We start from the raw sequence: 27,265 nt of genomic DNA on the forward strand, positions 1-27,265 counted from the left end.
TAGGTAGTAAATGCGACTTGGTGCCCACCGTCTCTTATATTGACCATGGGTGCAGCTTTTTGGTTGCTTTCTCCATGTGCATCATTATCTTAATTTTTTTGTTTCACATTGTAATACTTACATAGAACAACCAGGGGTGCAGCTTCTTGCTCGCTTTCTCCATGTGCATCATAATCTTGTACTTTTGCTTCGCATTGTAGCATTTACATGGAACAACCACGAAACTGTAATAGATTGATCCTTCTTAGTTGTTCTTGAGGCTTTCAGGTTTTTTGGAGGTTAGCCTGAGCACATTGTTTGAATCCATGTCTTGCATTACTGAAGGATCATTCGGTGCAGTGGCGGTTCAGGTCATTTCTCATAGTGGTGAGGGACTTGTATCTAACGTGGTGTACGCTTTACTTGGTGTATCAGCAATGTCAAGGGTAAATATATTGTCCTTAAATCAGTTATATACATCTGGGTGTATGTACGGATACATATGCAGGTGTCTGACACAGGTAGAACTGTACAAGTTGTTTGACATGGCAATCTTAAGTTAACAATCGGACATGTTTCCCCACCCCCACCCCCACCCCCGCCCCTCACCCGCTTTTTGTATGCGATCCGCAGCAATTAATATGGTTTCTTTTAATGTCTTCACATATGATTAGGTCTCTCTCTCAAGAAAAAATGAAGTATAATGCAGTTTTGTCATGCATCTAATATCAAACAAATTTCTACATGACCTTTAAATCACAAAAGAGCTGTCCTTGTTACATAGACATCAATGGGTTGTTTCAATTTACCATTTTCTGTTGCCAAATTCATTCATCTAAATTGTGCTCGGACTATTCGCACTTTTCGAACTGTTCCTTAAAGGCTGAAGTTTCCACTGGGCCTTTCTCCATGACCACAAGATGCTTTTAAGCCCATATGCATCTTCTGCTGCACTTTTTATATTGTGAATATTTGGTTTAATTTTTCTTAACATTTCCTACTGTCTGAGATCTCTTTCCTTTTTGCAAGAACTAAAAGAAAATTAAGATTAATTGACAATCAGGAGCAACAAGAAGAGCCATAAATCTAGTGACCTGACTTTTTCATGTGATGGGACCAAAGTTTCAAAGTGGTTTTCTTCATATCTGAGAAATAATTTGATTGTGACTCTGCTTTGAATGCTTTTGAGGGAAAAAAAATGACCTCCCTACTTTTGTGATTTCTCTTACAAATTTTCTGAAAAAGTTGAATACAAATTCTTCTATCCCGGAGAAAATTATGCCAATTGTTTGTTTACATTCAGTGATGGCCCTTTTTTCCTTATCTTCCACCTCCCTAATGTCATCCAAGTCTGCCCCCTCATCAGTCTGCTCTTCTTTCTGCCTATCCACATCCTAAAATTGGTCAATGCCTGCAATCCAAATTCACTGTCATTCTCTGCTTCTATCTTGATGGGCAAAGCTTCTGAGAACCCTGGCATAAGTTCTCTCCCCCTCTGGTGCACCAAAGTGGGGAGAGAAAGTGGGGAGGGGACACCCTTAGTGCCAAATAGATTGGGAGGTGCACCCCTACCTGTTGGATTAAAGTTTACTCAAGTTTAACAGCAAGATCACAGATTTGCTTGCACCCACTATAAAGGGAAGACTATGTGCTCATTCTAAATAGGTTATAACTTATGTCTAAGAAACCATTCTTTCTCCCTGCTTCTTAACAGGTTCACAAGTCCGCAACAATCTTACAACAACTAGCAGCATTATGCAGTTTTAGTGAGAGAACAGCCTGGAAGTCAGTCCTTTGTTGGGAGTCCTTACATGGATGGCTACATTCAACGGTATCTCTCCCCTCCCTCTCCATTGTTGTTTGTGTGGTAGTCCATGTGCCCCTGTACGTATGGTGGTTCTGGCTTTTAATATGCAAACGTTTCAATATTCTTGTCGAATTAAGGAGTTCCCTTTCAAGGCCTCATCCAAATATAGTACAGAACTCAACAAATCCGTATCAGAACTTCTAAGATCACTAAATAAATACTAATATCTTATGTTAAGCTGTCGGTCTTCATGTTATTTTTTTAACATTACCTCAACCGACGCCATTTTTTACCATCCCGTTGCCCTTAGTAGGGATGCCAATTTGCATCATATCACTTCTCACCGGTGGAGTCAATGGTCTTTGTGAACATGATGAACTAATGAACAACTATCTCAGTTTACTTTGCTATTAATGTCACCTGTTGTCCCTTCCTGTAACTTCCTATGATCACATCATCTCAGCCAATTTTGTCCATTATTTTTTTACTACTCACCCATTTCAACATCATTATTCAGCTGCACCTGTTATGTATATTTTTTGCTTACCTACCTGTCGATCTTCTGCTCTAAAAATGTTGCGTTGTCTTAGAACCATCTTATAAATTTTTCCCTTTGATTTTATGGGTGTGTCACTCACCTAGCAAGTCACTGAACTTCATCCAACCTGCTGTTAAGTTTGTGCAACATCCTTTACAATTTCTTGTTCCTCATGAACTGTTTGAACAGAAATAACCAAATTTTAACTTTGGAGCATCTGTTGGTTATCAGTCTTTAACTATTCCCCCAGTTCTGTCACCATGTTTTACTAGAATTTCATTGCTTATATTGTTTTACTTAGCTTGTCTAAAGCCTTTAAACTCCCAAACCTGCCTTTGTAGTTCTAACTTGGTGTTTGCTGGCTGTTTAATCTCATTGACCACCATGTCATCAGCAAGTAACATAAACTGTGTGATCCCCTTCTGTACTTGTTGCCAACTCAACTCATTCATTGTCATGTGGCCTTTTAAAGATCTGAGCCAAAAGTTCGCACAATGGGATGATGTTAACCACTTTATTGGTTGCTTCATATTTGGACTCCCAAAAATGGGAAGGGGAAGAATTGTCAATTTATCTTTATAAAAATGAAATTTCCTTATCAAATGGTCAGAATCATCAAGGTTGACCATCTATTTGTCCAAGAGAACTGTTACATGGGTCTCAAATAGTTGCAGTTGCAGATTGAAGAATATATGCTTCATTTGACTCATAAAGATGGGTGTTTAAGTTATTAGCTGACTTAAAGTAACTCAGGGAATCCCCCTACATTCTACCCAAGGTGAACCACCGATTTCTTTACTACAAACCTCTCCAATTCGGAAAAAAATCGTCTGCAATTCCGATCTCGTACAATTCCGTGAAATACCCCCTTCATGGGGTGACACGTGTATCGATACCAATGCAATGGTCCAGATCTGATTTAAATGACTTAAGGTTTTATTAGTTGTACCAGATCTGGACCATTGCATTGGTATCAATACACGTGTCACCCCCTAAAGGTGGTATTTCATGGAATTGTACGAGATCGGAATTGCAGACGATTTCAACCCCTCCAATTCCAGTCACATTGAGGATGATATGGCCAAGATGACCATCCATCAGATCAGATAGAGGACCATCAGTTTTGCACTTCTGCAACATGTTCATTTGTCTGTCCGCCGCGACCTCTTGACGAAGACAGCTGCATGCCCCAATGTAATAGAAATTTGTTACTGCAGCCATTGAAGCTTTCCACTTTCTCATCACAAAAAGCCCAAAAGAGAGGGCTTCTTTTGCTATGTGGCCAAAAAATGTTGAGCCATTCTGATATAGTGAAAAAGCTGCTATCTGGAAGATTCCTGGATAACCTATTTATTTTGGGCCGTCTCAACTGCATCGTGAAGTACCCTTGCCTATAGTGATGTTGAGCCCTTCTGATATAGTGAAAAAGCTGCTATCTGGAAGATTCCTGGATAACCTATTTATTTTGGGCTGTCTCAGCTCTCGTGAAATAACCTTGCCCATAGTGTTATTCTTCCCCCAACTATTATCCCTGTTTACAAAGTTAAAGTGCACCTAGCACGGTATAAACGAGTTTTTTTTTTTTTGTATAGGTGTATATAAGGAGATTTTGGTCGGTGCTTATAGCATTTAGTTTAAACTTGTATAGCCAGAATTTTGAGCTTATGGATGCTGGAGAAACATGGTGTAAAGGAAGTTTGAAAAGTTTGGTTGGATGAATATGAAGGAATTGGAGGAATGAGGAGCAACATTAAAAATTGTCTTGAACTTTCATGACTTGGATACTATTGGGGTTGTCAGTATCTGGGTTTGGTTAAAAGAAACATTTGAAGTTTTGCTTTCTAATTAGAGACTTTGATCGTTTGTCTCTGTTGTAAGTCTTTTTGCCCCTCGTTTGGTGTACTTAATGACTTGCAAGTCTGTTGTGTGCACCTTGTTTGATTACTTTTTCCCTTCTCTCTCCTTTTATTTATTCTTTCCTCGAGGGATTGGTGGAGGAACAAGAGAATTGCTGCCTGCATCTTGTTTTCTCCTGTCCTATGTGTTTTGACTGGACACCTGAGATGTTTTCAGGTGCAGGGTCTACCAGCTGAGTATCTAAAGCAGGGTGAAGCAGAAACCATAGTACCAATGTGGCTCAAGGCCTTGGACAGTGCTGCCTCGGACTATCTTGAGAGCAAGACATGTGATGTTGGAATTAACCATGGGTATATGCAAGGGAAAGGTGGAAGAGTACTCAAGCGTATAATTCGAGAATTTGCCGACACCCACCGCAATGTTCCAAATTTAACGTGATTTTTCCATGTACTTGGTTATCAAATAGCATTGTGGCGGCTTCTATTATTGTCTACAGCGTACGTTTCATCCCAAGGCTCTCCATCCTGTTGGCAGCAGCACCAGTAACGTTGAATTGTAAATTGATGGCTGCTCGGTTCAAATTAGGTGTCGAACCAGCAAAGCTATATTTCCACCAAATATGAAACGACTCTTCCGTTAATTCAATCCTGTATAGTATTTTTTTTTTTCTTTTTCTTTTGTAATTTTTATACCTCAACATTTGAGGGAAATTTTTGACGCTGGAACATTACACAGAAACCACCTCACTTGTATCGAAGGGAAAATTTGATGGAAAGTTTGTTCTGTATACTTGCAATAAATGAAAAACTGTGAGGAGTTACTATTGTTTCATTGTTTTTACATATAATGAATTTACTCTCTACACTGATCTTCCATTGACTGCGGTCTCCGAAATATGGGTGTTTTGGATAAACCTTTGGACTAGTAGATTTTTTCGTGCCTAAATAACTAAAGGGTATAAAATTGAATGGATTTTTAGTTCACTGTAAACCCGCTATTCTAGCAACCATTAACTGTTTAGATGTAATTTATTTAGATGAAAGATCCATCACCTGGTTTATTCCCACAATTCGGACAAGGTACATGTAACCGACACTTATACCAAGGAAACCATATTGAAGGATCTGCCAGAGCTGTTCTTACTGGAGCACAAGAAGCACAAAGGAGATGATGGGTTTTAAAGGAGAGCTAGACAAACTCAGAACTTCTCAACCAACTTTCATTCAATTTGGACACCTTTTGCTGGCCCTGGGTGTGGCCCCAATTTTTGTCTGCATATAAATCGTTGCAACATATCACTTATAGATATGTCCTTGAAACTAGTCACGTTAATTATCTTGAAACCATAGCTAGAGAAATTTTGGGGGCAGGAACTACTACAAACTCTAATGCCCTATCTAGCCATGTTACCTATGTATAACCTTTATATATAGTTTCTTTCTTTGTGTTCTTATCAAAAAATAAATAAATAAATAAATTACACCTCTATTTTTATATGCAAAACAACATAATTCATTAAAACTGAAAGAAAAAGGTGGGGGGGGGGGTTTAAAATATTATTGTCCACATAGCATGCAATATACTACCTTTCCTTACCTCTCCTAGCAAGATGGTGAGCTACTAAAACTATACTGTGTTCTTTCTCCATACTAACTCAACCTAAGGCTTCATTTGGTTACAAGGAGAATTTAAAGGGAAAGGAAGTGAAATTTTCATCTTAAAAAAGAAATGTTTGTAATAATTACCCCATGTGATCCAATGTGATAAAAACTACTGAATTTTTTTAATCATATTAGTAATGATGCATTTTACATGTAATTTTTATTTTATATATTATAGAAATTTTATAACCAAATATGGAATGATTTTCCTTCCCTTTTAAATCCCTTTGCAATCAAATATAGGCTATCTGAAATAACAAATTCCTGACATCCATAAAAAAGGAAAACAATTTCCAAGGGCCATTCTTTTTCTCCAAGATCTAGCATCTCCATTATCCCCTTGCAGTCAGTCCAAATGGTGGCGCCAGTTGAAAAGTTCTAATTGTGTTGCTTGAGTTAGCCCTTAGATAATTTTTTTCTTTAAGGCCTTTGAGGTACCAATACTTGATCCCTGGTAAAATGATGTTGGTAGTACATGCTTTCTTTCTTGACTATCCATGGGACTCAATGCATATAATTCCGTAATGCAAAATGTCATTGCACCCATTTCAATATATACAAGATGCTTGCACCCATTTCAATATATACAAGATGCAGTGTGGGCTACACTAGCGTGGAGATCAATAGAAACATGCACAAAAGAATCAATAAAGATGAAATTTCAAGCTTTCATAAAAGGTGGGGTGGTCATTAACACCCGTGTTTGTCTTAGGCGCATGGGCTATCCTATCTTTAAAGTTTTTTCCTTCCCTTATATAAGATAGGTTTAACTGTTGGTCTGGCTTTGGGTTTTCATAACGTTTTGACCGGTTCTAACGGTTCGGTTTAAATTTTAACAGTCCTGGTGACCGGTGGCTGTTGATGGGAAGGATTTAGGGTTTCAGGTTCGGGATGGCCACCATTTGACCTATCTACCGAACATCTATAAGAAGAAACTATTGTCGAACAACATTGGTAGTTCGAGTTCTCTCTTTAGATCAGGGTATCCACGGCGGCAAAGTCTAGTGATGGTTCCGACGATGAAAGAAAAAATAACCGTAGTCATTCTCTGACTGGTACACTTGTACTGTGTTTTGTCTTTCTATCAATTGTTAGGGTTTCTTGCTTCTCAGACCTAATGCGCATTTTTAAAACTCATTGGTGGTGTTTTTGAAGGTGATACTGATTTTTTCTACTGGTTGATGACTTTAACAATCAGTTCTTTTGAATGAATCATTGGTGAATGCTGGAGATATGATCTGTGGAAACGTATGCTCTGTGTGGTCTCTTTTGTGTTTTCCGTTTAATCTTTCCTGATTCCCAAGCGACGTGATAATTTTAGGTTTACTTATGATTTCGTTTTAAAAGTTGTTCCATTTGGAAATTTTGTCTCTGGTGAGGATTGAAAAGAAACTTTCTTTCTTCCGATGCAATCCATGAGGAAAAGTTTAGGTTTCTGAGGATTTAACTCTTGTGTGATTTTTTTACACGTTTTGCTAGAGTATTGCCCCTGTTGCCGAATGCGTTGCTTTTTTTTTCTATACTTCGCTTTTGTTCATTGAGATTGTTTCCGGTCTGTGCGTACTCGGAAGGTGTTTTCCTGGACTTGTCCTTAGTTCTGCCAGTGAAAGTTTATGTGGCAATTCTCAATAAATGTTTTGGATTCGCCATGGCAATTTTTAGACTTTTATTCAGTCGTCTTAATAACCTCCCGGTCATCTGTTGGCATGCACTGCACAACAATCGAAGCATGGCGTGCATACTGTAGACCATGAAGACTGAGCCCTTGCTGATGCTAATTGTAGTTTCATTTTTTGCAAGCTTTCATTTTCTAGTGTCAAAAAATGATTCAGCCAACCATGTCTTGGGGGTATTGGTGACCAAAGTTTACTTGTGTGTTCCCTACTGAACGCTAAGGATCTTCTTGTTTGCCTCTGAGGATGACTAAATCATACTTTCGTTCTTCTGAAATGATCCGTGTGGAAAATTCTTGGAGACCTGAACTGAAGAGGCTTCATCTAAGATCTTATGTTTTCTATGTTCTTACTTTTAAGACTTTAGCTTTTGACTTGATTTTTGCAATTTCAGATATTTATTTCGATACGTATATTTGCAATCAATCTTGAACTTAACTGAAGGGGCCTTAAGAAGTTTGCTTATTGTGTGATTGCCTTAGTTTTCTTTAGCGTGAGCATGTCTTAATTTGGTCCTGCATCCCTATGAAGATCACCAATTGGAATAAAAGTAGTGGACTGATCACTGTTGATGAGTGTTTACGATTCTGAGGGATACATATGTTTTGTGATATCATAAACCGGAAATGATGGCATTTATACTTTGGAAAGCATAGACTTATTTGTTCTAGTTTCATTCTCTTGAAGTACATGTGACAAGCATATAAGCCTATGTTTGCGATTCTGAGGGATACATTCTCTTGATGCATATTCAAAACTGAACTTGGCTCTAATACTGTTCTTTGCACTCAGCAGCCAAAAAGTTTGTACCAATAAGTTTTTCCAACAGGGACAATTTTGTAGAGTTTTCTAATGATGAATAGAAGCAGAAATGAATTTTGTAAAGAAAACTAATCTCGACTCTAATATTATTCCTCTGCTATATATGGTAACCATGTTTTTCACCATCCTAACTTATGTAGAGTATGTTTAAACAAATTCCAACAGACAGTTTCAATAGAGTGCTAAAATATGTGCTAGAAACTTTGTTGCCTTTTCTAGTTGCAACCTTTCTTTGCAAGAAGATGTTATTTGGAGGATGTTCAGTTAGGCAGAGGTTTTTATTCTTCATGGCCCTTTGAGGTAGCTGATCCCACTGATTGCTTACATGAATGAATGGTATCATTTGTCTGTAGATGTGTAAATCTTGTGACCTGATGAGTCTTGAGTCTTTTTATCATGCATTGTCCTCGAGAAAGAAACTACCTGGTAATCATTTTATCTTTTTTATGTTTGCTTATCCTTCATTGTTGAAGCTCCCGATGATTGAACAAAGCTTTAGTTTCAGCCTTGTCTGAATATAATTGTTGAAAGCAGTGTTAGTTCTGAGGGAGCTTTATTAATCAATGAACGTGCGAGTTTCATCGTGAGTCCGGAAAACAGCACAGCAGGGTTGTGCTGCGAAGAAAACTTACAATGTGTTTTTGCAATTTCACTTGTGTACCTGATATTCGAATGAAAAAGAAAGGGGTGGATGATTTCCTTGTTTGTGTCATGCCCATCTTGTAATCTGAGAGGGAGAGAATGTGATCAAACTTCTAAGAAGGATGCCTTTAACCTGTGTGAGACTTCATCCCCTTCCATGTCTGAGTTGCACAAGATGTTTTAGTTTGCAGTTGTGTCAGGTTTCACACTGTTCACACTGGTATACATTTGGATACTCAGCTGGGTGCCCATTGTTCATTGGAGATTTTGAGGTCCGTGCCATGGTCCTTTTGTAGTTGCATCCCGAGGTAAGTTATGGGAACATGCTTGAGTGGCACTCCATCAGTCAAATTTAAGTTACCAGGAATGCAGTTTGTATTTTTGGGTAGAAAGGGAGAGCCAAAATCGATACGATAGATGGCACATCTACATTTCTTACCGAGGGAAGACCCCCTGTAGGCTTGTTCATGCCTTTGAATAGAGACATCTTCTTGCAAGTATAAGGCAAAAACATTTTTCTAATGATCAACGCACGAGGGGGCATCCATGGAGATGTTTTCCATTCATTGGGGGCGTGGAGAGTTATTTCACACCCTTGCGTAGGGACCGTATTACCACCATGGAAAAAAATTGTCATTTTTTGTTTGGTAAAAATCAGTTTTACGATTTGTTGCAACAAGCTTGACTCTAAAATCATGAATAATAGCACCCTTGCCAATACAGTTAGTATTAACAAACCATGTTCTATTAGATTGAATGACAAGAATCATCAGAACTTAAAGGAGGGTGAAATGAGGAACATGTACAAAGGATTAGCTTAATACTCATTCTAATTTTTGTCCATAATTGAATGATAAAATCTTTGAATTACATTTAGAAGAGAAGGGATAATATGTTCGGATATAAAATTGTTTCGGGCATTTCGAACGAACCAAAGTAAAGTTGCCTATCGTAAAAGGATTGGGAAGTGAACAGATGGGTTTTGAAAATTGTTGAACCAAATTTATCATAGAAGAACATTGGAAGTATGGTTTGAGAAATTAGATTGGATTAAGCCTGAATCGGTTGGATTGGTATCAACAAGATCGATACAGCAAAGGGTAAAACAGTATGGAAATGGTTTTTTTAATTGAATTCAGGGGTGTTTTTGTGTGATCCGGGGCTGATCCAATTTTGATCCGGATCAGTATTGGCTTCGACCAATCCCAACACCGATTTCATATTCTCAAACCTTGCTTACACGTTATTAGTATTTAGTGATGAAAGGCAAAGACCCCCCAACATATGGAAGCAAAATGACAGTGAAAAGGAGTGAATAACTGTCTCCTCAACCCAAGAACACAAAGGACATAACGAGCTAAGAAAGATACGACGAAAGAAAACATATTCACAAAAAATAAATAAATAAAAATTTAACTTGGTGACAGTTTCAGCTGCCAAAGATGTTTCTAAAGAGTGGCCAAGAAGACCCAAACCCTATATTATTAGTAAGTCTTTGACTATGCAAAGTTAATTTCTATCCAAAAAAGACTAAAACCTCCTTATAGCGTGCATGATATGTCGTGGGATCTCACAAATATCAAGTACCAAGCGATCTTGATTTGACAACTCAATTATCGACTTACCTCTGTCGATTGCCCGATGGCGAGCCACTTCTCAGCATTAGGCCTATGGGTACGGTTATAGTCCGACCGTTCGGAGGATAAAAATTGTCTGTTTTTCCCCATCCCTGTTTTTCTTGTTTTGCTACCTGCAGACGACGACATGTGGCATTAACTTATCATCAACGGTCAAGATTACATCCAATTTACAAGTGAGTTTGGTTTTTAATCCAATCTTAGCCGTTGATGATAAATTAATGCCACATGTCGTCTTTTGCAATTAGCAAAACAAGAAAAACAGGAATGGAGAAAAACAGATGATTTTTTCCCCGCTGGGATGTATCTCAGACATTATCCTACCTGGACCCCATTGTAGTTTGATATGACTCGGCTGTTCACTCATGCCAACCCTCATAGGTAGGCACAATTCAGCCGCTCAATAGCTAGTCCAATCATAGGTGTGAATCGATCGCAGTATATCCGACATGGATAGTGGGCAACAATCGGGAATGAAACTGGAGAACACCTTGATCGATCGACCAAGCTTGATCCAACGCCAGTTGAGCTTGATTTTTTCTGTTCCACTAGACCCACGTGGCGTGGTATCATTGAAGAGTATTTCTTACCGTAACAACATCCAAAGTGACCCTGTGAGCTGAGAGAGAGAGAGAGAGAGAGGGGATGTCTTTTTTTCATTTATTTTGTTAAACAGAGGAACTCTTCGTCTTGGGTGGCGATGAAAACTCGAACCAATTTTCTCCACCGCAGTTCAATTATATTTTCTTGTGGTGCAGAAGATAAGAGAGGTTGGATAATTAGGCTTCTATCTTCTGCGGTTTGAAGGAATTACAACGACTGTCGAGATGACCGAGCTGGTCCCAATTTCAGGTACTGGTGCGAAAAGGACTTTTCACCCACACCCAGGGTGCCGAGTGGGCCGTGATGGACGTAGTTTTTTTTTTTTTTTTTGGGACAAGAGGAAAACAAACAAAATTTTTATTATTTTTTGGGGCGCTTTGCTTTGACTGGAGCTGGATTCGAATCTAAACTGGTGAATAAACGAGAGGAGAGGGTGGGCGGAGGTACAACTACAGGTACAGATGTGCAGTGGAACGGATTGAAACTGAAAGATATCAGTTTGAAGGAATATGGGTTTAACCGACGGTAGCAGAGATGATGAATTGGCAGTGGAAAAGTCGTCTCCATCTCATCCTCTGCTATCGACCAAAATCAATATCCCCAAGGACTCCTTCAACTTTGCCTACGCAATCTACTTCACATTGGGTGCCGGTTACCTCCTCCCGTGGAACGCCTTCATTACCGCCGTCGATTACTTCAGCTATCTCTACCCGGATGCCAGCGTCGATCGGGTTTTCGCGGTGGTTTACATGCTCATCTGCCTGGTGTGCCTCCTCGTCATCGTCCTCTTTGCCCACAGATCCCATGCCTCGGTTCGAATCAACGCGGGCCTTGTGCTGTTCGCGCTGTCCCTGCTCGTGGTCCCTGTCATGGATGTAGTCTATATCAAGGGAAGGACGGGCCTCTATCCTGGCTATTATGTCACCGTTGCCGCAATTGGCCTTTCTGGGGTGGCCGACGCCTTGGTCCAGGGCAGTATTGTTGGTGCCGCTAGCGAGCTTCCTGAGAGATATATGCAGGCTGTAGTTGCGGGAACTGCCGCGTCCGGTACCACATTCTATTGTCTCTCCTTTAATTTCCTTTGTTTTCCTTTCTGTTTCTTTATGGTTCTCAGCAGCAGCAGTTATTAAATTATTTATTCTTCTGCGTCATCTTGTTTCCGTTTCCATTTCCATTTCCATTTCCATTTCATCCCCCCTCTCCCCTGTTAAAAATATGCTTTTGTTGCTGGTGCTGATTGCATCCTTACTTGTTTCTGTGATGGTTTTGGGGCTCTGATCGCATCCTTACTTGTTTCTGGGATGGTTTTGGGGCTCTTCAGTTTTAGCTCCTTTCTCTTCCCATGCTTCCTTTAAGGTACAACCTAAAACAGCGTGTAGCTGATGTCTGTTTCTACTGTTATAGGGTCCTACCATAGGTGTAACCCTGAAAACCGTTACTGTATAAGGTGCTGCCCATTGCAGAGGAAGTTGGAACCCTAATAACTTGAGGGGCTTCTTTGGTTCTCATCTCGGAGTATGGCAGCTGTGTATGAAGAAGGAAAAGATATTATCTTCTGAATAAATTCTCATCTGTCATGGTTTGAACACTGAGGGGACGTGATTGTTTCTTTCAGTTTGAGCTGTTGTTGCTATTAATCCAAATGTAATGAGTCAGTCAGACTCTGCCCTCTTTGTTTGTTGGGGGCAACATTTGGTGAGTTTTTGGTCTTTACCTCTGGAACTTTGAGCATTGCTCTTGCAATTGGGAAAAGAATGCACTGATCCTGAAATTTTTTATTTTATTAGAAATTCTTTTATAAACATGGATCCTGAGATTAACACGATCTGGTGCCACATTATGAATTTTCTCTTTATGGTTTCTAAGCATATATCAGATCTTAAATGTGTTACATTCTATGGTACTCCTATTGAAGGAACAATATGGTTCTGCAAGCCCTGGCCCAACTAGGATCCAATTTAGGCTCAGACATTTGAGTTGGCTGTACAGCTCATTCAGGTCCGACAAAGACCTCAGAATACCTAATAGAGTATCTTCAATAAGGTTTGCAGAGGTTTCTTGTCAGGCTTTGTATGGTTGCATTTATGTTGTATTCTAATGATTCATCATGTTTCCATCTAAATAGTTGGAAAATGTAAACCCTGATATAAATCTCTCTAGCGGTCAAAGATTGTTGTTCTTAAACTGGTGATAGTGTAAGAAACCAAAACCTTTTTGCTGGAAACTCAATTCTGTTGAAAACTCAGGAATATCTGAACTCATCATCCAGTCTTCTGGAAAAGTGGGACTGTTAAGAGTTTTGTTATTGTGTTTGTCCTACCGCAGGGGTGGTTAGTAGTATGTTTAGAATCAGGGCTATACTTGTAAATCACTGATATGACACATTATATATAATAAGCTCACAGTTTGACTGATCGTCTAAACCATGAGCCTGGTTTTCCCTCCAAGCTTTCGGCTCTCTCTCTCTTCTTTCTATTCTCTTGCATTGCTAGCACTGGTTTCCTGTGTTTGAAATTATTTCATGGTGATCCTTGACCCAGGATCCACGGCAGGCTCACCCCTCTGGCCGTGCCGGCTGCATCAACTCAGCCCCTCTCTCCTGCTCCTCAGATCATTGTGCATGCCTCGGGCACCTCCACCCCTGCCATGGTTCCCCTACATGTCTACCATTGGCACAAGAAATTTATGCCCATTAGCGCAGAAATCTGTAACCATTTCCGATGTTGTGACATCTTGTAATTACGTTAAGCCTCTTGGGCCCTCCCTTGTGATTGGGTCCGGTTGCTTTGTTGGGGTCTTGGTTTTCCCTTTTAGTGTGTTGCTGGTGGTTGGGCCATTTCTTCCCCGCTTTGTATTATCTGGGCCTTGTTGGCATTGGCGTTTGTTTTTCTCCCCCCTTTTTTCCTTTGGTAATGAATTCTTTATTCACCAAAAAAAAAAGTTTGTTTCATGGTATCAAAATAGGCTTAATCAGTGTTTGCTATCTTCTTGTTCATTATTTTGAGAGACCATCTAGGGTTTTCTCTTGTGGTGTGCTGACAACTTTCTATTATGAAGACCTAATTTATATCAATAAAAGCTAGGGTTTATGCCGTTGTTGTCCCTTCATCCCAGAAATTGATGATGTCCTAATCTAAAAACTAGGGTTTCTGTGCATGGTCTTCCTCCTTTCAACGATTGCTGCTTTGTGATATTGCTGCCTTTTTAATTGAAGATCTTATCATATCTATCATGTTCCCTGCGAACCAAGCTCTATGCGACTGCTGGTTTGTGATGTTGCTGGATTTTCTTTCCAAACCCTAACCTAAAAGGGGGTTTCTTTAAGATCTCACTGGTTTGTTATCGAATTGGTATGGAGTTCTGGATAATTTTGTCCCTATTAAGGATTAAAGTATCGGTCGGCCAAATTTAAGATATGGAGTACGCACATAAATGGATAGGAAACACTTTTCTTATACACTTTCACATTAAAATAATAATAATAATAATAATAATAATAATAATAATAATAATAATAATAAACAGTTAAAAAAAGCTATATATATAATATGTATTATGCATAAACACTAAAATGGAGAGTATTGTACTAAGAGACGAGTATATTCAATTGAAATTGTTTAAACTGATGAGGTTTCTTACATGTTTTTCTATTTCATTGCCATTGCCATTGCCATTGTAACTAATGTCATGAAGAGTGTCGTGCTAGTTCATAGTCAGTGCTAGGAGCTTCTTCTAGTATAGGAGCTACTAAGATAATGTTGCACTTGTCGAACATAGGCACAATATCTATGGCAATGAGGTTCCCATTTATGGTAGAATCTATTGTATTGCTCTAGAGTGGCCAATGTTGGGCCTGCATAAGCTCTATATACATAGCCTAAAGAAACAACTGAAAATATATGTTGCCCTTGTCCAGATGAGGCTCCAACGTGATTTGAACTAATGTTCATTGAATCCATACTCCACATCAGCACATCACTCTCACTTGGATTGTGAGAACGCTTACCCTTCCGACTATAAGACTTTGGTTGTGGGCGAGCACAAGATCGGTATCTCGGGTTGCATGTTTAAACACACCCTCTTCTATGAAATGTACCAGTACATATGTTTCTCATCCACCAACATTGCCACCACCACTCCTACTACCACCACTCCTACTGCCGCCACCACTACCATCACCATCTTTTGTTTGATCATCATCACTTTTTTGTAATGATGGTCTCGTCCTCCTAATGAGACCATCATTGGAACTACTGTCATCCTCTTGTACATCTGATGGGGTGCTTGTGTTATATCATCAAGTGGCATATCTTCATTTATCTCTCTAATGATGTCCTCTATAAACAGATCAGGTGTAGTTTCTCGTCGATCCATCACCAAAACCTTTTCAGTGTCCTCAATCCATTCCCCAACTAGATCTTCATCGTCGAGTATGTGGGTGATGTCAATTGGGTTGACATCAATTTCATCCACTGATCTTGCCAACTCTAAGTATTTTTCAGCTTCATGTTGTAATGCACATAAACTAGCTTCTCCAGCTTCTTATAACTTAGATGATATTGAGGTTTGGTGTGTATCAATCCGAACGTACTCTAGTTATGTTGGCAGCCACTTGAGGATGTCGTGCATGATAATATTTTCATTGCCATTAGCCTTAAGTTTGGAATGCTCCACCCATAGTTGAGTCACCAATCAGTTGCACAAGGATAATTATAATATTAAGAGTTTGAAGTAAATTTGAAATATCAGGATTGCTCATTAAACCTAACTTACCAAGACGTTGTGTTCCTCTACCATGGATATCTAATTGATCGGCAAACCCATGAGTGGCCTCCTGGAAATATTTCTCCTATAGAGGTGTTAAAATATTAAGATGCTACTCAATGTATTTGACATTTACCAATATATAAGATTACTAACCATTCCACGGCCTCGTTGGTTGTATCGATATTCTGTGCCAATTTGTTTTTAACCACGGTCACGGATTGCATCAAATCACCTATAAACCTTAAATTTAAAGCATAGTGAAGGTCTGGATTCAAATAATAGGCTGCACATAGTTTGCAATTGGTGTTAGCAACTTAGCATACTAAATTACAGATAAAGTAATAACTAAATAGTAACTACTAACTAGTAAGTATTAAAAAAGAAACACACGGAAGTGTTACTTAAGAGATTTCATGCCTGATGAATATCTTGAATCAATATCTTTTCCCATCGGTTTTCTATAATCTTTAAAAAACTTTTGCATGATTTTGGGTTGTCATCTTGAATCTTCCTCTTGACAAGTTCCATATAATGCACTATATTTCCCATAGTCTGCGTTTTATCCCCATCAATTTCTCTAAAAACAACAAAGAGTGGTTGCGTAATCTTAGTAAGTCAAGCCACCATTTCCCAAAACTTTGTTGATGTGATTAGGTCTTGAACATTTTTTCCCAATTTCAATACTTGCACATATACTATTGAACCATTCAGTAGATGTGAATGACTTAATCATCCATTCTTTCCGGTTTTCAAGACTATCGAGTGCAATGTAATTTGTTACAAATCATTTTGTTTCGGGCCTCACCAAGCCTCCTTTCATGTACTTCCTCATCATTGCCAACATCTAGTTGTGATTGTGAATGAAGTTGGTGATCATATTAGCATCGGAAACCACATTATGCTCTTTAGGCGTTTCCCCAATGTCTTTGAACATAAAATCGATATAGTGGGCTGCACAAGGTGTCCAATATAGGTTAGAGTACTTCAACATAAGCAAGATACCAGTCTTTTTGAAATTTGCAATATGTTTGTCACTATCTGGACAACATTATCTGACCGTATCTTATCCACAACTTGATCCATTAATTTGAACAAATAAATTGCATCCCTGGTATCTTCAGATGCGTTGAAAGACTCATGGAAGATTGTTTTTCCATCGCAATATACAAGGAAGTTAATTATGGTCTTCCTCATTGGTCCACTCCATCCATCACACATGATGGTCACTCCATATTCAGACTACTTATTTTTTAACTCTTCAATATACTCATCCACATCCTTCACAATACCATTTAAGTAAGGCCCAACAATTTCATAAGGTGTGGGTGGCTTAGCATTTTTCCCACGTGCTTGAATCTCCTTAACCATAACCTTGAAGTATGGATCTTTGCTTTGTGGGTAGAATCATAGAACTATGGAACCACTTGAAGATTGTTTTCCCTATCTTTTTGCTCAATGTCTTCGGTTGCAAGCACTCTTCAATCCTTTGTTGGTCGTCGTCCTTCTCTCTATAGGATGCATGACTCGTGTCTTTAATATCTAAGCTCCTTTTCCCCTTACCACTATTTGTAAATTTGTGAAACATGCCCTTTACACTGCCTGGTCTACGAAGGATCCTTGCCCTTGCCCTTATCTATACTTGGACGACATGAGGAGCCATTACCTTGCTCAACAATAACCGGGCCACCACGAGCTGGTCTTACGAATTGACTTCTTCTCAGCTGCTCCTCTTCATTCTTTTTCTTGCGCTTCTTCTCTGGAGACATGGATCGCGTGTGCAAATTTATCAATAAAATGGCAACCTCATTAGCGGAACAAATGACGGAGACACTCACATAGTGGCAATCTATTAATTAAATAGGCTGAGTAAAGGGGGTCTGCCATCGGCTATTTTTCTTTACGACCAGGAATAAAACCTCTGGAGCAGGGAGAAGAGCTCAAGTGATCTTCATCCTCTGCCTCCATATCAGATTCTTCATAATCCTCAAGATCCCTTAGATTGTCAACCAACCTATCCTCATCTTCAATAGCTTGTTTTGCTTTATCTCTATTTCCCCTTAATTGCTTCCTCATTGCTTTGCTTACTTCATAAGGGCATTTTGTACAATTGTCAATATTAGAATACCCTCCTATCAGGTTTTGTTTATATCTGGTAATTCAACATCCAAGGTGGATGGAATCACAGTAGTTGCGCTTTGTCCACAACTTGTTACCATAATACCACTCACTTTCTTAGTTGAGTCCCATCTAATATCCCTGGTCCGTCCTTTAGGTGTCATCTTCCTAAAAAGGTGCATGATGAAACATAACATAAGTATGTCATTATCAATGTGTATGATGCACTTTAATAGTTATCAAAGCATGTTGCAATAATTTAAATCACTTAGTTAATAAAGTATTATTTTTTAGAAAATAAAATGTCATAATATAGAAAAATGATAAAAACATAACTTAACTACATTAGTATATCAATATCAATGTGTATGATCCATTTTAATCATTATCAAAGCATATTGAACTAATTTAAAATCATTTAATTAATAAACTACTATTTTGTAGAGATTTTTTTTTTTTTTGACATAATGTAGAAAAATTATTAAAAGTGGTTCAATTGAAAGATTCAAAACTTGGTGATGAATTTATTAATATGCCAAGTGTTACACCTTTTAAATGACCAGGACATATGCACAAACAGGTCCCACCTTAATCAATGTGCATATGATTAGAAGAGATTTAATTAAATCCTTTAAATTTTGGCAAAAGTTTTTTCTTATACCCTAGGTCTGTAAGATATCTCTAGATCAACACAAAGTTTTACCACATAGATGAGAGATGTTGTAATTTTGATCTTACATTCATACGCATAGTTAAGGGGATCATTTAGATTAAGAACATGTAGAATTTAAAACTTTATTTTTCCATTTGGAAATTCCATTTCAGCATTTCAAAACTTTATTTTCCATTTTTCCAAAGATTCAAAACTTGGTGTCCTAGCAAACCGCCTCGACGCCTTGACAACTATGGTAATGCACCTTTCAAATCTTCGATAAACTTGCACAGCCTATGGTGCAGTTGAAGACTTTGAGAAGAATCTTGAGTCTGACTTGTATGGATTATGTAGAACAAGAACTCGAGTAATATAGAGTATAGCTCACTTCAAATGCTTTAGGAATGCTCCTTAATTGAGTACGATTAATTGTTATTTAATGAGTAGCATTAGAGGTATTTATAGGTGAGATTAGGGATGAAAAATTGGCTAGAAATCTCACTCAAACGGTCACATTTTGGGTCTCCCGGTTGACCTCCACTAGTGCCGGTCGTCCGCCCAAAATATCCATAGCGAAACTAGCTGTTATGAGCTGATTAGGAGTGTGGTCATATCCCCAAAAGTATGGAGATAAGTTCTTCGTCTACTTGGGAGTGAAATGTGCTGTAGCACTTGAGAGTTTCCAGAGGTTTGATGTCTAGGAGCAAACTCAGGAAAAAATTTGATGGTGAGTATCAAAATCCAGTTTTTTATGAGAAAAGCTAGTGTTACAGTTTATAAGAGAGCACTGAGAAGGAAAGCAAACACAGAATATCAAGCAGAAAATAGAAAAAAGAGACACCAGGAAACCAACCAACGCTGAAACCACCACATTAACAACTATAGAGGATGTAATATACTACCACTCTCCAACCAGGAAAAACTAGATTTGATTCATTTTATCTATTGGTTATTTCCCCATCACAAGCTTATTTGGACTAAAATTTGATCCAACTTAGACTTATAACTTGACTAAACCCAGGACTGAAACTGAATCTACTAATATGACCCAGCAGAGAAGGGACCGGGGGGGAGAGAGAAACTTTATTGGAGAGAGTCAAGTTTACAGTAAACTGAAGTTACTGTAAATTGAAGTTTTCTTTCACTGAAGCAGTGAAACCTGGATTTACAGAGAATAGCCATCATGATTTTTGAGTACTCCCTGCGTGTCGCCATGACTGTCCCCTTTGAAAAAGCCCAAAGTTTAAGGAGTGGTTAAAGATTAACAAACTCTCTAATTTCTCAATGTTGCCCTCCCATTACTTATTTAAACTCTTTTCAAATTGGGCAATAAATGAATGTAGTCACCAAGGCAATGGGGAAATTAGGAAACTTAACCTCATTGCTCGATTTAAAACATTGACAAAGAATTAGGACAGCCAAAAAATGAGAAAGAGTCTTTGTGGGGTGGAGGGAGTACAGGTTTGATGGTAAAGGGTATGTCGGTTGTTGATTTTGTAAAGTGGTGTTTCTTTTTTGTAGAGGGGCTCAGGTGAGTCCATTGTATAGCATCCTGAGTGCTCGATGCTCTTTTTGCAAATTTTAACACAAATTATCTTCTTTCAGAATTCAGAGAAAAAAAATGGTAATGGTTAAGCCTTTTCTTTTCTTGGGTACTCCTTTAATGGTAAAGCTTATGATGCCACACAGCTTTACCAAATATAGTAAGTTAAACTTTGGCATTGATGTTCTGTGCCTTAATTCGATCTTCAAAGACCAATGGTCAGACCAGCCATTCTGATAATGCTTGGGGTCTTCGCCCTTCTCTTTTACGGTCCCTTGCCTCTCCCCTGTAAAGGCAGGGCCTTGAAAGTTGTATTGCATATTAGCCTCCCCCTTCTAGGGGATGGTTGTTTTTCTCTTCTTTGGTGATGAATTTGTTTATTCACCAAAAAAAAATCCAATGGAAATAATTGAGATTTTAAAAGAGGGTGTGGCTATCTACAATAAAGAGCATATTAGTCTGCCAGATGAGAATTATAGGATCAGATTCTTTGCCTTCTTTTCTATTTAGTGCAGGTTTTGTGCTTTAGTGTTTATTTATTTTACCATTAGAAGTGTTGAGGGATTTATTTGTTTTTTGTTCAAGTTAGATTTAAGTCCTTAGGCAGCCATGGGACCACTGCCTTGTATATGGATTTGTTTTTTGTTGTGAACTTTCATATTAGTTGAATCAGTGAGATTTCTTCCCTAAAAAATTCTTATTCAATGTTCTTTTCTGCTGTTGCTTATTAGTTTCACTTCTTTTTAATACTCTTTAGATATTTAGGTGAGTTCTTACATATTTCTCGGAGATTCTTTATATTCTTGAACATGATCACTAGTTCGTTCTGTTATGAAACTGCATTGTTGTGCTTCTATTGATGTTGCCTATTCCTTTAGTTGGATCTTGATCGGTCCTAGTATCTATCAAGTTGACAGTACAAACCTGAAGATTCAACTAGTTGCATAAATCCACAGAAATAAGGTGGTCATTTTGAGGTTATAGAGTTTGATGCAGAGCAGTAGTAAGTTTGCGATATATACTTCAAAAATAAGGGTTTTTCTGTTTGTTCTTCAATAAACAGCTTGTGGATTGGATTTTTATCACCTGCTCATGTAAGTTTATTGAAATATGCTTTACCTGGAGACCCATTTAACTTGTGATAACCGACTACAGGAGTTCTGGTTTCATTTTTGAGGATTGTAACCAAAGCTGTATTTCCACAAGATGCTCATGGTCTCAGAGAAAGTGCCAACCTTTATTTCATCGTTAGTATTGCTGTTATGGCCATATGCATCATCTTCTATAATGTTGCAGACAGGCTTCCTGTTATTCAATATTACAAAGAATTGAAAATTCAAGCTGTAAACAAGGATAAAATTGAGGAGGGCTCCTTGACTGGGTCTTTATTCAGAGCAACATTGTGGGACATTGTAGGGAGGGTGAAGTGGTTTGGGTTTGGGATCATCCTTATATACATTGTAACCCTGTCAATATTTCCAGGATATATTACGGAGGATGTGCACTCCCAGATCCTTAAAGACTGGTATCCAATCCTTCTTATTACTGGCTACAATGTGTTTGATCTGGTTGGCAAGTCTTTGACAGCAATTTATCTCCCAGAGTCCTCTAAGATGGCAATTGGAGCCTGTGTGGCAAGGCTGTTGTTTTATCCCCTCTTCCTGTTGTGTTTGCATGGACCCAAGTTCTTCCGAACAGAGATTCCAGTCTCCATCCTAACATGCCTTCTTGGGCTCACAAACGGCTACTTGACAAGTGTATTAATGATCATGGCTCCCAAGACCGTCCAGATACAACATGCTGAGACTGCTGGTATTGTGATTGTGCTGTTCTTAATTATTGGCTTGGCAGCTGGTTCGGTTGTGGCATGGTTCTGGCTTATCTGATACTTGCACCTTTATCTTTATATCCTCTCACTAATTGTCAATGTATTGTGAGAATCAAATTTCTTAAACTGGATTTCCAACTACTACATTTTGTAAAACCTTGGCATCTATGCTGTAAGTTTTATGTATGTCTTGCTCAATTTTTGAAGATTTCATTTAGTTATAGAAAGTGGAAAAAAATTAAATGTTTCATCAGTAAAGGGGAGGGAGTGAAATAGGAAAAAGGAGAAGTTTTCGACTTCCTTCTAACCAAGTGGACCCTTTTAACTTATAAGTGATGTATTGCAGGCGGACAAAAGGTTTTCACTAATGGTTTATCACTAGTGGTAGTGGATGAGTAAACTATGCAGTAAATACTCTGTTAGTGTTAGGGCAAACTTAATTAGTAACTTGTATAAAATTTTAAATTGTGGAAAATATCAATTACTGTAGTTTATTAATTAAAAAAGCTGTCACGTTAGTCCAGAGAACCTTTTTCATTACCATTTTTCTTTGCCTATATGTCAGTTAAAAACCTTGGCAAATTTCCTTGCAGTGATGGTTTCATGATCTAATTTCAAAAACAGGGCCAAGATGCAGTGCCGGTGTCTCATTTGTAGGAAATTGTGCTCGTCATCCCATACAAACTGAACTGTGACAAGAAATTGGGTAAGGATTTCCTGCCTAGCGCAGACTAGGAAAGTTAACTGGTTTGCAATATTGCATTTCAGTAGGGCCGAAATTTTACGGACAGCTTCAGCCATAACGACTAGCTCATCACCGAGTGGCAAAATAAAACATTAAAAAATTAAAAAATATGAAGAGTGTGTCTGCTATGGCCTAGCAAATGCATAAAAATACAGGAGATGAGACTATATAAGATTGAATTTGAGGCTGAAAATTTCTTAATCTCCAACTGGATGAATCGTTGAGGTTGAAAGTGCAGACATAAGAAAGCCCCGGAGCCCAAGAACTCCAAGATTATGTCATCTCGCTAAAGTAAACCTCCTCACCCTGAGGCTTGGGGGATGAAATCTTCCATGATTGGTGAAAACATCCTCTGCCATGGGTCTGACAATGCGACGAACATCTGATGAATGGAACGACATTAGAACACATGCCGATGTCATCTCGGCCATCCAATTATTGGCCGCACCGCAACATCAGCAGCAATCATCGCTCTAGTTGTTGCTAGGTGTCACATGGCCACTATGAAATTCTGATCTGGGTCAAAACGGTCCAATATGAAATTGAAACTGGTAAGATACACTCACTGAAACAATGAGTGAGATATGAAACTAATAGAACAATCTAAGGCCTAAGAATTTATTTTTCTCCTTAATTTGGGTTAAGGAAAAACCATCTAGCATAAAAAAACAATCCTGATCTTCTCCATTTTCTCAAGTTTCAAAAATTTACAATGTTCAAACTATGGATCAAAACAGATTTAGACAATTATATAAAAAAAATTGAGAAAATTTCAGTGACCTCCCCTGAGATTCTGACAATGTCCCGGCACCTCAAGCTAAAAAATTATTACATCCGTCCCCTTTTTAGAGTGACGGTGTTAACTTAAAATGACTTAAAATATAAAATGAGCATTTTTAAACCCTCTTTCAACCTTTCGATTAAGCCAATTTGGTTATTTATGCATCTTTGTGGGTCTCATCACCATTGGAGCCCATGTGTAACACCAGGCATGCACTCCACCCTTGCAGAACCCTAGTTTGTTGATAGAGGTGTTGAAGGATATCAGACTTGTCTGTCTGATGGGTGGGATTGAACCTGAGAATTGATTGTACTCGAGATGAATCTCAATTGGATGGGGAATAGAGGCGACGGAGGATGGGATTTCCCCTGTGAATGCATTCTGGGAAAGCCAAATCTTCTTCAAAGACCCCATCGTGGAGAAGAAATCAGGTGGATATCTCTGGAAAAACTATTGCCAGACAAGTAGATAGCCTTAAGCGCACCGAGGTGATTGAACTCGGGGGATGGGGCCAGTCAAGTCGTTATTGAGGAAGCGAGAAAACAAATTTTGGGAATCTTGTGGAGGGCGTCGATTTCGTCGTGCCAGAGAGACCCAATCGGCCAAGGCGAAGGCCGGTGATGATGCCCTTGAATTGTTACCTCTTTCAAGAACCTCGCATAATTTTCAAGATTGGCTTCGATCATCTTCTGATAAAAAACATCAGTTCTATCATTCTCATGATTGGAACCTGAAAATCCAGATCCGCCATTTCCATCTCTACCGTATGATCCCCACTACCACCACCACAGATCTTACCACCATCACCCCCAACTCCACAAACTTCATCGGTCGCCTCCAGCACTGATCCATCCAATCCAGAGATAGAAAACAATCGTTCTAATTCTATCAAGCCAAGCTTCCTAGCTTAGCTGTTGGGTTTTCTTAATGGTTGGCCAGAGACATTTTATAGGAGAGAGAGAGAGAGAGAGAGAGAACAATGCTGATGCCCAAAGTCCAAATTTCTCTCATCACCTGCAAATTGATTACCGAGATGGAGCTGGTGCTGTGATAGTAGCCAAGGATGCTAGAGCTTTCATTTAGGGTTATTAGAGATGGGGGAGAAGAGGGGTTAACTGAGAGCAGCAAGAATTTGAGTTAATGGGGAGAAGGGTAGATATGTAAGTTTACCCTTTTTAAGGGTTAGTAGCAATACTTTTTCAGCTTGGGGTGCCTAGGCATTGTCAGAATCTTCCGGGGAGGTCACTGTAATTTTCTCAAAGTAATTTAAAAAAAAATGTTAATAATAAATCTCATTTTATTCTCTTTAATACACCACTAAATTAAGTACTAAGGACTTAAATCATTACATCAAATTTTATACATTTATTGCAAAAGATTCAATAATACAATTTTTTCATACTTTACTTTTTTATGAATCCCACGCACGGCGAAATATCTCTTGACCATTTTCATGCGTGTGACATATCTTACATCTCTATGATACTAATATACGACAACCCTATTAAAATCACCTTCTTTCGATACAATATCCAATACCAATACCTTTAATCTGCCTATCGACTTGTCCTCGTCAGTCCTTACCCACCAGTATACACTGTACAAACGTAGTCTAATATGGGCAAAAGTTCTGTCCCGGGGTATTTTTATTATTTTATAGAAATAATAATTGCATGTTTCGTATGGTTACATTCCCCCAAAAATGTTAATCGCTAGCACAGAAAGACGGCAACCATGAGTAAAATTTTGTGGTCCTGATGAATTTGAATTTGAATTGGACGTTCAACATTAACACCCCCCCCCCCATTACAAAAGCCAGAATGGGTGCTGCTAGGTTTTATGCAGATGGGAATGACGGCACAATTTCAAGTGTTTTATGGTAATTGTGTATGTTGGATGGTTGCATCCCCCCACATACCGGAAAACCTCTGCACTTTCTCAAAGGAGCAAATCATATGCACCAATTAGTATTTAAAAGGAAAAAAGGAAATCTACTCCAATTGAACCACCGTTCCAACTGCATAAGGGAAAACATGAAAGTCAGGAAACTACTGAATTTCATTACAGAATTAAGCATATAAAATACAACACTCCTAAATAAGCTCCTCCAATTAGGGCAAAATCTGCATCATCAAATGGTACCTCTTGCTAATTCCACCATTTTTTGCACCAAATTGTTTTAGGTCGACTGTACTTTAATAGCAAGCAAAATATCAATTTTTAATTGATTGCTAATAACAACCCATAGTCCTTACACTGACTTGGTTCATCTAACGAAATGGCTTCATGACAATAATTTCCTGTTACTTGGATAGGCATTTAAAAGGATTGGAAATAGTCGGCCACCGCAGAACAATCTCCACATTATCCAGAAGCTGTCACTAACTCGACAGACTGGAACTAAAACAATGAGACCAAGAAGATTGGCTGCTGGAAACACCCTGTTTGTCCTGAAAATACATGCAACAGGTAATAATATCATAGAACTACTCCAGACGAGCAAAACAATCAGCAGGTAACTATTGGCAGTAGCTGAAAGCCACCATATTAGCTGATGTGTGTGATGTGTAAAACAGCTTTTGAAGACCCTTTTTGCCACACCAAAAAAATGAAAATGTAAACAATGCCTCTATATCTACACGGTTGAAATTCCACCAGACATTTACGTGGTTAAAAATCTCCACAACAAACACAATTCTAAATCATTGTTGAAATTCTCTCCTGACATGTTAGTTCCTAACTTTATATTTCCTAGTTTAGCCACATATCCATCTTAGCATCCTCATCTCAGCTACGCATAGTTTCTCTATATGGCACTTCTTAATTGCCCAACATTCGGCCCCATATATCATGACAGGTCGTACAAGAGTCTTGTAGAATTTTACTTTAAGATTTAAAGGGATACTCCAGTCACACAATATTCCGAACGAGCTCTCCATTTCATTCATCCCACTTTAAATCTCGGTGAAACATCATCCTCTCTATAACCTTCTTTCTTTATGGTAGACCCCAGATATTGAAAATAGTCAATTCGTAGAATCTCTTTCTCCTTGATTGTTCACAATTTCATTATCCATCAAAGTTGCGAAAATTACACATCACATACTCCGTCTTCAATCTACTAATTTGAAAACATCTTGTTTCCAAGGTAGATCTCCATAGCTCTAACTTAGTATTAATCTCTTCTTTAGCCTCATCCACTAAAACGATGTCATCAGTGAAGAGCATACACCAGTGGACCTCATCAAGAATGCTCTTGGATAGCTCATCCAAGATAAGCGCAAACAAATAAAGGCTTAAGGCCGATCCTTGATGTGACCCAATCGTAATTGGGAATTCCTTGCATTGATCTCCTACAGATCTCACACTAGTCACCACCCCCACATACATGCCCTTAATTATATCCACATATGTACTCGACGCCTATCTGATGCGGATCCGGGTTCCAAGAACAGAAATCGGACCGCCTAGGGCCCACTTAAACACTCAATAAAACAAAGGCAACACCCAATAACAATTGTATTGAAATCAAGCTTCAACTAAGTGGAAGAATTGTAATTAAGCTGAAGTTATAAAGGGGGTGGCAGAATTGTAAATAACCAGAATTAGTTAATG

The 27,265-nt window shown here is 38.6% G+C and overlaps 2 protein-coding genes and 2 non-coding genes across 11 annotated transcripts in view; all 4 read left to right on the plus strand.

The window, feature by feature from the left end:
- Positions 1-5,012, plus strand: part of LOC122079548 (transportin MOS14) — a 93,296-nt gene extending 88,284 nt beyond the window's left edge. For 3 of the 8 annotated variants that reach the window (XM_042646100.1, XM_042646097.1, XM_042646098.1), the window contains 3 exons: positions 268-425; positions 1,694-1,810; positions 4,398-5,012. In XM_042646100.1, coding sequence (XP_042502034.1) covers positions 268-425; positions 1,694-1,810; positions 4,398-4,619 — 497 coding nt within the window. In that variant the 3' untranslated portion in view covers positions 4,620-5,012. Of the gene's footprint in view, positions 1-248; positions 426-1,693; positions 1,811-4,397 lie in introns of those variants that run through there. The other 5 variants (XR_006140462.1, XR_006140461.1, XM_042646099.1 and 2 more) reach the window with 5 other exon arrangements.
- Positions 5,013-7,751: 2,739 nt separating this feature from the next.
- Positions 7,752-7,834, plus strand: LOC122080472. Its single transcript, XR_006140766.1, has one exon. It is a non-coding gene; the product is annotated as a small nucleolar RNA Z159/U59 (small nucleolar RNA).
- Positions 7,835-8,033: 199 nt separating this feature from the next.
- LOC122080481 lies at positions 8,034-8,112 on the plus strand. The gene has a single exon (XR_006140774.1). It is a non-coding gene; the product is annotated as a small nucleolar RNA R21 (small nucleolar RNA).
- Positions 8,113-11,592: 3,480 nt separating this feature from the next.
- Positions 11,593-22,330, plus strand: LOC122079714 (equilibrative nucleotide transporter 1). The gene is made up of 2 exons (XM_042646404.1): positions 11,593-12,266; positions 21,452-22,330. Exons 1-2 carry the CDS (start codon positions 11,729-11,731, stop codon positions 22,180-22,182), a joined length of 1,269 nt encoding a protein of 422 aa, XP_042502338.1. The 5' UTR covers positions 11,593-11,728; the 3' UTR covers positions 22,183-22,330.
- The last annotated feature ends 4,935 nt before the right edge of the window (positions 22,331-27,265 follow it).

The sequence above is a fragment of the Macadamia integrifolia genome, chromosome 5 (assembly GCF_013358625.1).
Source record: "Macadamia integrifolia cultivar HAES 741 chromosome 5, SCU_Mint_v3, whole genome shotgun sequence".
Taxonomy (NCBI): domain Eukaryota; kingdom Viridiplantae; phylum Streptophyta; class Magnoliopsida; order Proteales; family Proteaceae; genus Macadamia; species Macadamia integrifolia.

What these genes read in the sequence shown, in the direction of transcription:
- LOC122079714 (XM_042646404.1), top strand. Translation starts at nt 11,729, where the DNA reads ATGGGTTTAACCGACGGTAGCAGAGATGATGAATTGGCAGTGGAAAAG. An exon ending in TGCGGGAACTGCCGCGTCCG is followed by an intron (nt 12,267 to 21,451) that starts GTACCACATTCT and finishes AACCGACTACAG; the next exon opens with GAGTTCTGGTTTCATTTTTG.